The 14,965-nt window shown below is 44.1% G+C and overlaps 1 protein-coding gene across 1 annotated transcript in view; it reads left to right on the top strand.

Moving 5' to 3' along the window:
* The window catches only part of Adgrv1 (adhesion G protein-coupled receptor V1), a 479,349-nt gene that overhangs the window by 203,493 nt on the left and 260,891 nt on the right, over positions 1–14,965 (top strand). Inside the window, exons 78-82 of the mRNA XM_004644067.2 lie at positions 1,102–1,509; positions 5,242–5,426; positions 6,526–6,775; positions 7,376–7,515; positions 9,085–9,245. Coding sequence (XP_004644124.1) covers positions 1,102–1,509; positions 5,242–5,426; positions 6,526–6,775; positions 7,376–7,515; positions 9,085–9,245 — 1,144 coding nt within the window. The remainder of the gene's footprint in view (positions 1–1,101; positions 1,510–5,241; positions 5,427–6,525; positions 6,776–7,375; positions 7,516–9,084; positions 9,246–14,965) is intronic.

Raw genomic sequence — 14,965 nt, 5'->3', positions numbered from 1 at the left:
ATATATATCTGTATATACAAATTAGTTTAGATATACAGCTACTTCCTCTTAGTTCAATGAGAAGAACGATTTGTACTAATACTGTTTAGACAAGATATCATGGCTGCATCTTGTACTGTGAATAACCATTATGAAGAAAACAATATGCAGTGTATTGATTATTGTAACTATCCCACTAACCTGTTTTGAGACTGTCTCATTGCTTTCTCAATAAAATTAATTAAAAAAAAAAAAGAAACCAGCTAACACTGAAGGCTTAAAAATATCCAGAGTCTCAGAAAATAGTAGTGTCCAGGTTTCAGTGAATTATTCATCAGACTAAGCAAAAGATCTGAAATTGTATGAAAAGTAAAAGTCAACAGATGCCAGTATTTAGAGGACAGAAATATTCGAAATACCTGACACAATGTAAATGCACCCATCGGCAAATGTGGGCAATTACAAGCATTCCCAAAATGTGAGCTCAGGAAAAAGGCTCCACCAGGCAATGGGAAGCCTTTGCAAATAAAGGAAGACATAAGGAAGTGCAAATGGCAGTTTTAAAGCTGAAAAGTATAATAAATGAAATAAACTGAATGAATAAGCTCAGCAGCGGAATGAAGAGGACGGAGGAGTGAGTGATCTTGCTCAAAGAGTAATAGAATTTTCCAGTCTAAATAGGCAGGGACTTGATCAAAGCACTGAACAGGTCATCAGGGACCCCTGCAACTATAACAGAAGCACTTACACTGTGTCTTGGGTGCCTTGGAGGACGGGAGAGTCATTGGAGTTGGGGAGGAGGAAGGGAGGGCAGGCAGGAGAAGGTCAGTGATGAAAATGTTCATCACAAAGTACTAAATTTTTATGAGGCCACTGTGACATTTCTTCTTTGGCTTTCTTCCTCCCTCTTTTTCTGAGGCACTTACCTTTCCTACCTCATCACTCTTTACCTTATCAAAGGACATAAGAAAAGGTCTTCATACTTTTGCTGTTTCAGTAGTACTGATATTACGACCTGTCATTTCCTAAACAAAACAGAATGTATTTACCGAATAAGAATTGGGTAAGGACAAAATCAGAGGTACCAGAATTTCATGTAACATGTTGCTGTTTAATTGCCAGGAACTGGGGAGTGGTGAAATGATTGGTCGGACTCTTGTATCGCCAGCTATTTCTGGGAAGGATTTTGAGAGTGCTGAAGGCATGCTGCTTTTTGAGCCCGGCCAGAGAAACACTGTGTTGGAGGTCGTCCTGATGCCAGAGACCGGATCCTCCAGTCCCTTTCCTAAGCGCTTTCAGGTTGTGCTTTTTGGCCCTAAAGGTGGTGCCAGAATCCACGAAGTCTATGGGACCGCCAACGTCACTCTTGTCTCTGACGCAGCCTCGCAGGCCCTGTGGGGGCTTGCGGATGAGCTGCAGCAGCCCCTGGACGAGGATATCCTCAGGCAAGTGCTGCATGGCATCAGCGTTAGAGTGGCCACTGAGAGCACAGAAGAGCAGCTCAGCGCTGCGGTGCATCTGATTGAGAAGGTACGAGGTCCTGGTGTGTGCGCGTTCTCAGGCAAGCAACATTAAACTTCCAAACCAGAGGTCACAGTCTGATACAATTAGGGTGGTACAAAATGAAGATAAAGTTGTATTCCTGAATGGGAACAGAATGCACTACACCCAGCACTGCTTTTCTGGGTGGTGGCTGCTGCCCGAGTGTAAAACTTTGGGATTGGTAGTGTAGGTCAGCAGGGTGGACGCCCCAGTGTCTGAAAAGAGGCAGAAGATGCTAGAAGCTGCAGGGTTCTTGCTGATTGTCCAGAACCTGGCTGATGCTTACCATCCCCAGTTGATCCTGCTCCTTCAGTCCAGGAAAAGAAGACTTGGTGGAGGCTGTCATCTGCATAGTCCTTTCCTTTCAAATGCCATAGAAAGGACCAGTTCTCTTCTCTGTTTCTCCTGCGCACTGAAACTTTCACAGGCAAGATAAATTAAGGAACGGACTGGTGGTGTTGAGGACACCAAATACGTGTGTGGCAAGAACATTATTTTGGCATTACTGGTCATAATGACAAACAGTGGAAAAATTATGGCCCTTAAGGGGACCTGGCTAAATAAGTTCAGGTGTGTGCGTGACATGCAGTCCCATATCACTTAGCAGCATGTACATTGGTGGTCCCATAAGATTACAGTGGAGCTGAAAAATGATCATAACTTAGTGTTTTTACTGCGCGATTCCTATGTGTATATGTGTTTAGATACAGAAATACTCACCCTTGTGCTGGGGTAGCTGCAGCGTGCAGGACAGCGGTGTTCTGCTCAGGCCAGGGGCCTAGAGACAGTGGTGACGCTATGGAGCCAAGGTGTGTGAGGCAGCGTGCACTCTGGGGTTCACACCAGAAGAGCCTGCCTTGCGTTCTCAGAACGTGTGCCCGTTTTAAGCGATGCACGCCCACGCCCACTCCTACTGGTCTCCATTTCTCTTCTCCACCCTGGTAGCTTATAAAATTTTTCCCACAATTGATTCAGGTCTTCTCTTTGTTCATAACTGAATTTTGGTGATTGCAGGTGTTCCTTTGTTGTTATTTATATCCAGTAGCCTTTCAGAGCCAAGCTAGTTATTTTTATCACACACTTTTTGATATTATCTTATTTCATATAAAGATTATGTGTGACGTTTTACGATAATACTAGCAGTGATTTCGATTGCACTCAGTGTTTTACTGTCTGTGTTTGTATTTCATGCTCACAGTGAGTTTTCAGGACTGGTCTGTGCCCGAGTCAGCGTGCACTGACTTTTGGGCCACTGGGTGGGGGCCTGGTGATCAGTGCAGGGGCATCAGGTGTGGTCCTGGGCTGGCCACGTCACCAGCTTGCACCCTGGGACAAGCTGGTTGTTCTCTTTCTGTCCCTGCTGCCTTCTCTGGAAACAAACAAACCAAAAAAAGAAAAAAAAAAAATAACAGTAGGCCCTTCATCCCAGGATTCCTACAAAGATTAGAGAAGTTAGTGTCAAGTCCTGAGGACTACAAAGTGTCTGTGCCAACCAAGTTTTATAGAAATGTCATTGCTTTTGTGTATTTTAGTAATTCTTTTCTATATTTCCCTTGAACACAAATAAAGTTTGCATAGCTTTAAAATTCTTGCTTTCTTTATTTGGCACAGGGTCTTGCTCTGCAGCTCAGACTTGTAGTGATCCTCCTGTCTCAGCTTCCCTGACACTGAAATTACAGGCATGCACCACCACACTTGATTTCAGTGGCCAGGATGGCACAGGGCCAGCAAGGCATGCAGTATGGGGGATCGAGCCCCAGCTCCTAAAATTCTTGAATTTAACCTTCAATTCTTAGATTAATAGCTTTTTTTTTTTTTTTTTTTTTTGAACCTGGGATTGAACTCAGGCCCTTGCGCTTGCCAGGGAAGCTCTTATTCTACTCAGCCATCTCCCCAGCCTCCTAACCTTCAATTCTTAGCATTCTGCTCATGCTGTTCTGCTGGCTTCTGGCATTTTATTTTCAGAAATGTCTAATGTCACCTGACTAATATTTTAATTTAAAAATTCATTAGTTTTATTAGCTTATTTAAATTCTTTTACATTTATTTATCCATAGAAATTATATTTATTTCATTTCTTTCATCTCACTGAAAACTGTTTTCAGTCTTTTTGATTTGGACTAGATGTATGAAGTACTGTCTTTTGCCAAAAATCTCAAATTACCTGGGTTTTATTTGTTTGGTTGTTTTGGTTTTGGTTTTTTTTTTCTTTCAACATAGTGTGGTTTGTGGTTGGAGATCAGCTTAAGAGCTATCTGTACTATCCTGTATTGCCTCTGATGTTAAGATTTTATGTATAGCACAAGGAAGCTAATGCTGACTATGTTTTCCTAAGAATAAAGACCTATTTTTATAGCAAAAAAGTGTGATGTTAAACTGAATTTTAATTTTTCTGTTAGTAATTTTTCCTATCTGATTTCCAGTATGAGGTTTTTAAACTAGGTTTAAGCATTTTAAAAATCATCTTGTTATATCTGATGTCTCTTTGCCTGATTTTCTCTAATATACAAGCAACCTGCATTGCTAGACATATTTCTTTCATTTATGAAGCAGCTGGGTTATTTTCCTTTTCTTCTACCTGCTCTTTTATATGTTTATATCTTAGGGATTTGCCCCAGGATTTACCCTGCTTATCTGTTATACTTTCTCTGGGTTCCAGAAGATTTTTCTTGAACTTATTTTCTATTTGTCATATTTAATTTGTTTATCTCAGTGTCAAGTAGACTGTTTTCAGCCTTTATTTGTAATTTTTGCAGTGTTAAATTTTTATTGTCTTCTTTGTCATATCTTCCTGCAGACTTTTCTCCATTCTCCTTGTCCTTGAGGTGGCTATTCTTATAAATACACATCTTGAATTCTGCTCTCAGCTTGGAACTGTACTAGATTACAAAATTATTTTAAAACATGGGAAATATGAACTCACTTCTCATGGAACTCATCTAATAGGACAGATAAATCATTTCAAAGTTAGAAATCTATTAGTAAAGGTACATGTGAGCTACAAGGAGGCATCATATTTGTTAGACAGGAGGCAGACTGTAGGAATCCTAGAAAATTTGATGACTCCAGAGTTTGAAGATGGACAGGACTTATTAGACCCTTCAGGGTGCAGGGGGTGACGAGTGAACAACTCACCCCCAGGCCGAGTCTGACAGCAGAGACAGGGTCCCCACATTCTGCCAGCAAACACTGCAAAGGTGGTTTTACCTTCTTCCAAATGTCCTTGTTTCTCGAACAATAACCCAGCTCATTAAAGTAGGAGGTTCAGGCTGACTGAAAAGGCCAGTGTGTGAAAGGTCTTGAGCGCTCTTAGCTGAAAAGGTTTTCTGATTCAGTACTTCTTGAAGACTTAGTGATATATGGAAACATCTGTCCACTGAGAAGCAGATAATGAAGATAATCTCACTTCTATTATGAACAAATATTCTTGAGGTTCTTGTTTCTTTATCTGTTGGGCAAAAGAAAAAGAATCTTTGGAGTAGGTGTAAAGTGGGATTAATTTTAACTCATGATGTTAAAAATATTGCAGTTGAAATGAAGTGATCCATGCAACCATATTTGAAATATAATATGATAGCGGTTTCTCTTAAATTCATCATAGGTTTATCTTTATTTTGTTAATATTAATAACTGAGTAAAGAGCACATAGGATATATACACTGCATGTAATTTAGGAAGGTTAGTTTCTCACACATAATGTCCATACTTCACTTTTTTCAGATAACTGTGGAAGGAAGAAATCAAGGTTTTAGTATTGAAAGCCGAACTCTTCTTTACGAGATTCTCTGTGCTCTCGTTAACCCAAAGCGAGAAGACACCAGAGGGTTCAGTCACTTCACTGGCGTGACTGAGAATTTTGCCTTTTCTCTGCTGACCGATGTCCCCTGTGGCTCTGCTGCTGAGAAGTAAGTGGCTTCTACCGCCAGGCGCAAGAGTGGAAGTGCATCTGATGGTCGGAAGCAAACAGGGCCGCCACACCAGGGAGAGGAGACGTACACTATCACGAAAATGTTCTTCTCCTTTTAAAGATGTCTTGAAAATCCAAAAGTCATGTTGCCTACTCTCATTTAATGGGTAGAGTATGGATTCTGAGTTCAAGAGAAGGAAGCTACCGCTGCCCACAGGAGCGCTTCCCGCACCGTTACTGTGCTTCTCCTGAGGGTGCCGGGTGTTGGGTGTCTGTGGAGACAGCTCCTAGAATATGGGTGGCCTTCAGGCTCTGTTTCACGGCAGATTTTTCATGCACAGTGGCATATAGGTGACAGTCATTAGGTACATTGGAACACGGTAGCAGAAAGCTAAGTGTTTTATTTTTATTTCAGAACATAGAAATCATTTGTAAAAATGTGGTTCAGAATTGAAATTCCTCTTGATTTTTGCAAAGTATATACTCCGTAAAATCAGAGACTGTTATTTAACTTATAAAATGGGACACATTTAATTAAGATGCTTTTATAAAACTTTGTCAATTTTATTATTCTCTCTGAATGTTGTCAGTTTATTAAGCCACATTGAAACTTAGAGGAACTTTGAAGAATACTTTTTAAAACTTTTATGATAATTTAAATCATCTCCCTATTCATAGGGCTGTTTGTGAACTCTGACAGGGTAACTAAAAGTTGTTTGGATACATAAAAGTGCTCATGTTAGTCCCTAAGTTTCAGAACACATGCAGTTAGAAGAGATAGTCAATCCACATGAAAGAGAAAGCAAGAGACCAAATAATACTATAACGATGGCATTATGTACACTGTACCTTTGCTGGAGTTCTGACTCTGCTCATTTGAACAATATGATTAGGTTCTTTTGTTAAAAATACTACAATGTTGAAATTATAATGGTTAACTGTAGAAGAACTGAAAGCGGATTGGGTGTGGTGCCTCTGGGTTGGTGGAGTCATTGCCATTAGAGAGCAGAGTCCCCCAAAATACAATTTAATCAAGATGAGTGGATGTGGATGAAAGTACAGCCCGTGTTAGGCAGTGCTTTGTTTTTCTCTTACAGAAGCAAAACCATCCTTGACAGCTGCCCATACTTGTCAATACTGGCTGTGCACTGGGGCGCCCAGCAGATCAACGGGCACAAGTTTGAAGGAAGAGAAGGCGATTATATTCAGATTCCTGAAAGGTTTTGGGACGCTCCGGATGCAGAAGCGGAGCCTACAGACACTGCCTGTAAATTAGTCCAGTTTACAGAGTATAGCAGCCAGCAGTGGTTTGTGACTGGAAGCAGCCTTCCTGCCCTGAAAAGTAAGGTAAGCTATGGCTGAAAGGGTTACGTGGTTGGCGTCTTTTTCTTTTTGTAGCAGATGCACTCAGAATGCATTTGTTTGATCAGACTTTTGGCAAGTGCTACCCACTGTATAAGTTCATCTTTATGGATCATTTGAAAATGTTTTATTTGGAAGTGTTTCATATTTTATAAAGTAAAATATGTATGTGTATATGTGAGAAAAATGAAAAGATACAGCTTTCTCTAATAGACCTTATAATATACCTCATTCCTGATGACGTCAGCTAATTATAGTTAAACTTTGTCAACTGAAGACTTTTTACTGTGGAAAGTAACAACAATTTATGGAGGGAAATATATGAAGGACCTTGGAAAGCATATGTAGAAGTGGCTCCAAAATATAAAAACTCTGAAGAAGGAATCTTAAAGTGCATCCAGCGGGGGTAGAATGAACGCAGTAGAAGCCAGTCAGGCGGCGGAGCGTTCATAATGGAGCGAGCTAGCGACGCAGGAGGAGTCGAGCGGCCCGTTAGCAGGAAGGTGAAGCTCAGCGAGTGCAAGGCTGAGTCGCGCCACTGAGCGGAAACCGGCATCACGTTTTCTGCTCCGTTTGGCATCACAGGTGTTATCGTTGAGTGTGAAGGGCCAGAGCTCACGAGTCCTGGCCAACAACAATGAAGTTCTCTACAGGATTTATGCTGCTGAGCCCAGAATTGTTCCTCAGACGTCCCTCTGTCTCCTTTGGAATCAGGCCACCGAAAGGTACATGTTAGTAATTTCTTGGGTTTGAATTTCAGTCCTCCTTCCATTTCCTCGCTGTACTCACAGCGGTGGTGGCTTCTGGGGGGACTGCAGGCTGGGGAGGGTCCCTGCAGTCAGTCAGGTGGAGCTGCGCTGGGAAGGCGCCAGCCTTGTGCCCAGGGCACGCGCAGCCCCCAGGCCTGCGTCTGTGTGCGTGCAGGGCTTGCTTCGTTGCCTCTTCTCTTGGGTGGTAGCGTGAGCCCTGCTTAATCTGGATCACCTTTCTACAGCTCTCGTGAGCTTGTTGGGCAGGAAAGGAGCTTCCTTCCACCTGGGCTGGTGACTCGGACACTGATGGCCTGCGTTTAGAGGGGTCAGCAGGATGGGGAAGTCCACTCCCCAAAGGGCTGGCAGCGTACTTGGGGACGAGGCCAGCTGTGGGAATGGTAAGAAGAGAGCAGCTCTTTCTTTGAGTCGCGTTGGCCTCAGGACTCATTTCTGAGTAGTTACTGTCACTCATCCAGAAGAGCGAAATTCTATACCCATCATGAGATTCTGTTCTTCCTGAGTTTCACCACATAAATAAAGCTTCCAGTCAGGTTTAATAGCTTACTGAGCACTCAGCTATCTTGTAACACATCAAGATTCTGCTTAATCTTCCTTTGTGAGAAGACATTTGGACTTGAATTCCTAATGCCTAATTGCAGATCTTAAACTCTGATTATGATGGTTCAATCCCGATTTCCTAGCGTTGGATGATGCATAAGTGAATAGGCAACGAAGTAAAAACCATACTCAAAGTTTGCATTTGATCTTTCCCCCTATCAGGAGCACATAAGGGGTGCTCTCCTGATGTGGAAAAGCCCACAGAGCCACAGCTGTCAGGGGCACGCTGGCATGGCATAAAGGACCGAGACTGCCGCGTGCCCCGTGGCTAAGCTGCGATGCGCTGGGTGCATTTGTGGCTGACAGTGTCTCCCACATGCAGCGGATTATCAAGACACAGCCCCAAGATGAGTTTCAGGTGTTCTATAATCTTCTGTATATGACCAGCAAGGGATGTGTCCAGCTTGAATCCGCAGTTTGGGTTAGGAGGCTCTGAGTCCTGACAAAGTAGTCGTGGCCAGAGATGCAGTGGGTGAAGGAGGTGCCCCAGTCATGGGAAGTGCAGGATGCACCGACTTGCTGGAGGGGCCTGGAAGTGCTTGGCAGGCACCTATGTGCGTGGCTCCAGAGTGCACAGAAGGTGAGGGCGAAACCTTAGAGACGTTCACAGGCAATTCTGTAACCAGAGTGGAAGGGTTTCTGGAAGCACAAGGAAGGGTGAGCATTCCCCACCACATGGCTAAGCTGTCCCCTGGGGACATCTGCACAAGAAGGGAGTGGGTTTGCTTCAGGGTAGGCGGGGGCTGCTGCTGCTCCATTGAGAGGACCAACTTTGTGCACACAGACTGTCTGCAGTGTTCACAAAACATGGTCCGCTTAGGTCTTCAGTGAGGAACATGCACGCTCAGCAGGCATCCTGTGAGCAGCACCCCTGCATCTTGGGTGCTGATGAAACGGGAGGGTGACTGCTGTGTTTCGCCCTAGCTGGTGGTCTGACAGCCCGCTGTGCAGGGTGGTGAGGGACACCGCGGACCACGTGGACTGCGCCTGCTCGCACATGTCTGTGTATGCCGTCTACGCTCAGATGCACAACTTGTCCACATACAACGAAGCCTTCTTCTCTTCTGGATTCATATGTATCTCAGGTCAGTGGTGGTATTTCCAGTTAATAATGTTAAATTTTGTGAAAATGAAAGTCTTGTTTCCCACAGAGCTTTTGTAAATGCAAGATGCAGTCATGCTTAATTCATCGTGCGCCCGTTGTCTTATCAGTTTATACAACGGATGTTTATGGAGGGGCAACTCTCGACTGAGGTACAGTAAAGAACGAGCCAACCCAGAAGGAATATGTACTGTGTTGTGGGATAAAAATCAGATCATAAAAATGCGGTAGAGTTTATGGTGCTGTGGCTTAGAGGGAAGTTCTACAGCGAGCATGTCAGGATTGAGATAATACATGCAAAGAGTTTTGTATTTGCCTTTCAGAAATGCACCCCATAGGTTGATTAGTGCTCTACAGTTTAGGAGCTCTGAATAAAGCATTGTTTTAGACAGTAATTCATCTTAATTCTACATTTAGCCCTGTTTCTGGCAATCATAGACATTTGAATTGTGTTAATGTTTATCAAGCTTTTTATTCACCTACCACCACTAAACTATAAAATTTTAACATTTTTGCTATATTAATTGTACAATTGGAAGTCTAAGAATTCCTTGTATTTCTATCCCTCATCTGTCTATCACCCATTCTGAGCCCTGATTCTTGTTTTATAACCCATAACTACTTATATGAATACTTTGCTTATTATATTGAGAGCAGGTTATAGAGTAAAGGTTAAAACAATAAACCCTGGAGCCACACTCAGATCCTGGTCCTGCCATTAGCTAGCTGTAGAACCTGCAGCAGATGCTCGGTTGGCACACCTTCCCACCAGGCTTCACCTCCCAGCATCACAGCCAGACGGAAGCCCAGCAGTGAACTAATCCACTGTGACACATCCTCGGTGCAGGGACACATGTCCATGACCCAGGGTCACACACCCATGGTCCAGGGTCATGCATCCATTGGGGTCCAGGGTCACACATCCATGGTCCAGGTCACACACCCATGGTCCAGGGTCATACACCCATGGTCCAGGGTCACGCACCTGTGGTCCGGGTCACGCACAAATGGTCCAGGGTCACGCACCCATGATCCAGTTATCTCTTAAAAGCCCCACCTGCAGGGCATGTGGCTTTTGGGGGGCCATCTGGCTATAAATCACAACACTACTCATACAAGTTATAAGCCATATATACATATTAGGGTGACCATTATATTAACTCAGATATTTTTGATAATCTGGTTTAGTAATGTTTTGTATAAATATGTTTATCACTGAGTGTGTGTCTTTTTTATTTGGAATGTAAATAACCACTCTCTTAGTCTTTTTTTTTTTTTTTTGTGTGTGTGTGTGTATTTTAGGACAGGGTCTACAGGGTCTATAGGGTCTCACTGCATAGATTAGACTTGTAGTGATCCTCCTGTTTACAGCCTCCCAAGTGCTGTAATTACACCACGCCTAGTCTCAATCACTATCTCTGCATGTCCCGGGGGTGGGGCTGGCATGGCAGGCCAGGGATCAAACTCCTGGCCCCTGTGTCTTCCTAAGCAGGTGCTTTAATCCATTGAGCTATTTGGCCGGCCCTCTTAGTCTTTATCAGGAAAATTTTTTCTAGAGATATAATTAAATAACTAATTACTGTTTTTGACTCTTCCCAATATAATTTAATCTTACGTAGTTTTAAAATTTCTTTAATATATCTTAATTCTAAAACTGACAGATCTAATGGCAAATGTTAGTGATTTCTTATTCTTAATACTATCTTATAAATGATGACATTTCTTAATAGACATTTCTTGGTAGTACATGTAGCTCCAGAAACAGACATCTTACTTTATTTTAGCTAATGACTTTAAAGAGCAAATAAATTTCATAGAGTGATCACATGAATCAGAAGTTGTCAGGAAACAAAATCCAAAGTTACAATATTGAAATGAAAGTCTAGGTGTCATTTTATGTGCTCCCGTGGGCGTAAATTCAAGTGCCACTATGACCCACAAAAATTTCTTGCTCATTCCCAGTACTGAACATGAAAGCAAAAGTGTCTTTCTACTTCTTTCTCTCTCCACTTGCCTGACTCCCTCGGCTTCTCCTTTAATTGTGGTAGCAGGGATTGGATGCAGGCCTTTCACATGGGGCTGTATCCCCAGCCACCTTTGTTTTTCTTTAAGACAAAGTCTCACTAAGTCATTAATTTGCCTACGCTGGGCTTGAACTTGTGGTCTTTCTGCTTTAGCCTCCCAGAGTGCTGAGATTACAGTGAGGTGCCATCATGCCTGGCTGAGAAGTATCTTAACTGGTACACGTGTTCAGTCACCCTTGATGAAATAGCTCTAGAGTAAGAAACTTGGGAGTGAGACCTTGGGGCAGAATTTAAAAAAAAAAAATTAAAAAGTGCTGGGATCTAGCTCAATGTGAAGGCCCTGGTACTGCAATAAAATAAAATATAAAACTTTTTTTTTTTTTTTTTTTTTTTTATTTTAGGGAAGGGTCTACAAGGTGTTCAAGCATCTCACTACTAGATCGGCCTCATAGTGATCCACCTGTTTACAGCCTCCCAAGAACTGGGAATACAGGCATGCACCACCATGTCCAGTTTCAATTGCAGTCTCAGTGTGCCCCGGGGGTGGGACTAGCACAGCAGCAAACAGAATTTTGAAATCTAAACAGAAAGCATTTTTTGGATGTAGTGGTAAGCTAACAAGAGCTGAGGTGCTTCCTGGCACAGCTGCTGACAAGCCTGTCTTTCCTGCAGCTTACTGTAGATGGGGCAGTGGAGCTTTGCCCATGGATTTGAGAACCAACCTCTGCAAGTCAGATCTGAGTTTGCTACCTTTGATTTGGAATACATTTCTATAATTTAAAATTACTGTTGTTTTTACCCTCTGTCCACAAGACATTACCGTAAAATTTCTTGTTCTGCCAGCCAGGCCTACAGCTCTATCTTTGAGCTTCAGCTGAGCTTCAGCAGGAGATGAATGTGTCCCTCTGCGGGGCCACAGGGGCCTGAGCAGAGGAATTTTGTGTCTTAGGGACTCATTCTGTAATGCAGGTCAGCCCTTTCTGAGTGCCCCTCAGAATCTGATAGCAGTGTGTTGGTGCTGCTGAGTTACAGCAGCTCACAGACTGAGTCTCAGCTGCTTTGTTTCTGTCCGAGTAGATCATGGTGTGTCAGTACCAGTTCTTGTTTGCAGGTCTGGGCGCTTCACTAGAGCAGAACAACTCTAGCGATCTCTGTGCTTGGGAGCATGCACAGAGCCCAGAAAGCTTAGAGGGATGAAAATATGTGTGTGCTGAGGCTTAACCAGCTCATCAAACCCCAGCAGAGGTCATCGGCGAGGGGAGAAAGATAGAGCCCAGCAGTGCTGTGTGTGCCCGAGAGCGCAGTGGTGTGGAACACACTGCCGCGCTGGCTTGGGAGAGATGCAGCTGCATACCTTCTTTGGGTGATGATGCCACAATGGTGTCATGTGGTGATGGAAGCTCACACGGCCGAGGGACACCGCACTGTCCCTATGAAATGTCCCCGGGGCCACCCCTGACACTGGGTACTGTTTCATCAGTGACAGGCTTTTGGGCTGGATTTGTCCTGGTGTTTGCTCCTGACACGAGTGCTCTCATCCTGCAATCTTCAAGAGAACCTGTGCCGTCCCTGTTACATTTCTGTTGCAGCATCAGTAGCCGAGCGAGGTATTAGACGGACACGCCTGCCAGCGGGTCTCCTTGGTTTGCAGGACTGAGACCTCAACTATTTCTGTTTCTTTTTGTTTCTCTTAAGGTAGAGAAATATCATTAACACATTTATTTACTTTTTATTAATTACTGACACAGTGCCAGCTTTATAATAAAAGATTGTTTATGAAGTGCTAGATGAGTTACAGGTTAAATAAATTAGCACAATTGGAAGTCCTTTGAAACGCAATCGTTCCTTTGTTCATTGCTCATAAAAATTCGAGAATATTTAGGTTGTGCTTTTTGTGTTCTATAAACTGCGCATCTCAGAGCTTTTCCAGAAGAAAGTAATATTGTCAAGTGCATTGTATCTACTTCCAAATTATTTTTTTAAGTAAGAGAGAATTTCCAGAGCTTTTGTGAGGCTCCTCCAAAGATTCCGAGCACATATTGTCTGCAGTCAGTATCGTAAGGTCGCCGTGCCGACTGCCGCGCTGCCGGGGGCATCACAACAGCTTCACGTTAGCTCTCAAATGAAGCGTTAATCCCGGGAAGGATGGAAGAATGCGGCTCGGAGCAGTGGCAGGGTCCGGCTGTGGGCGCGGAGAAGTCAGCTTGGCAAAAGCCGCTGCTGGCTTTTGCTAGCTGGCTGTATGCGTTAGGGTGAGCCTAGGCGGAAGTAAGAGAGGACAGCTGACAGACCTGTGCACACGTGCTGTGCCCAGGTCAATCAGTCCTGTCGCTTTCTGGTGTCCCAACACCTCTCACTTCTCTGCTGTGCTTTCACTGAGGCGGTGCCCCCTCCAGCTTGCCTCTGCACCGTCTGGAGCCAGCTCTGGCACCCACGGCAGTTGCTATGTCGCCATGTGCCGAGAGGAAGCACTCTTTGGCCCTGTTCATGAGCCATGCGACCTTCTCTGGAAGCACCCGGAATCTTTCTTCCCACATCTCTTTCATCAGAATGGCGTTTCATGACCTGTCCTCACTCGGCGTCTTTCTGGAAGGAGCGCAGATAGAACTGTAGAGACATGGACCAGGGAGCGTGCAGAGCGCCTGGCTGCTGATCCTTTCCCTGACAGGCGGTTATTTGTTAAAGGAATAAATCACTGAATGTACGGTGTTGATCAGTATTTTTGGCTGTGTGCCAGATTCATGCTTTCACTTCCTAACCCATATCATGATAGTCATTTTTAATCAGAAGCTTTCAGGAATGTAGCCTCTTTCACTTAGAATGATTTAACACAGAACTCTCTAGTAGAACTCGCTGTGATGAGAGAAAGGTTTTGTTCTGGTAACCACCAGGCATGGATTGATCATGACCCCTTGAAATATGGCTGAGCCAACTTAGAAACAGAATTTTTAATTCCAGTTCATTTCAATTCAAGGACATTGGAATTTCATTGTGTGTGACAAGTGTCTTGCCTGTTGAACAGCACAAGTTTAGCATACTGGTGATTTGGAGGCAGTCTCCCGGGCAGCCCCATCCCTTGGGAATATAGCCCACCCATGCCCCCACATGCACAGTGTAGAGACTCGGTGCTCCAAGTGCTTCTTTCTCACCTTCCCTACTAGAAATCTTTTCAGTGTTGACTCATCTTGTCTTGCCTTTGACTGATGAGTAGCAGCGGGCAGGTACTGAGCCAAGTGCAAAGCTACAGAGGCAGGGTCTCCATAGAGAAGAAGAACAAGAGGAGAAGCCGGCATTCAGCGGGGGACAGAAAAATACAGCTTCAAAATCTTAGTCGATTTAAGCAAGCATGAGGCTTGGGTCTTGCTTGGGTTTCTCATCCCAGGGAACCTGGAGTGTGTCTGCGCGCCTCCAAGCATCACCAGCTGTAGACAGAGACTGCCAAGGAGAGGCAGCTCTGGACGGGCACCCCAGTGTGATGGGCCTTGTGCCTCCGCCCTGGCACTGCACAGCAGGCTCTGGACAATGCGTCACTCCAGATTTCTTGGCCACAGTTCCAAAAGCCTGACTCACGTGCAGCCTCTCCTCCTGCAGACAGCTTTGCCTGCTCTATTAAAATACAAGCAGGTAATGCAAGTCCTTTGCCATGGGGGGTTGCGGGAGGCATGTCTGATGTGCAGGC

Source organism: Octodon degus, unplaced genomic scaffold, assembly GCF_000260255.1.
Source record: "Octodon degus isolate 3935 unplaced genomic scaffold, OctDeg1.0 scaffold00190, whole genome shotgun sequence".
Taxonomy (NCBI): domain Eukaryota; kingdom Metazoa; phylum Chordata; class Mammalia; order Rodentia; family Octodontidae; genus Octodon; species Octodon degus.
This window is presented reverse-complemented; position numbering and strand designations above follow the sequence as displayed.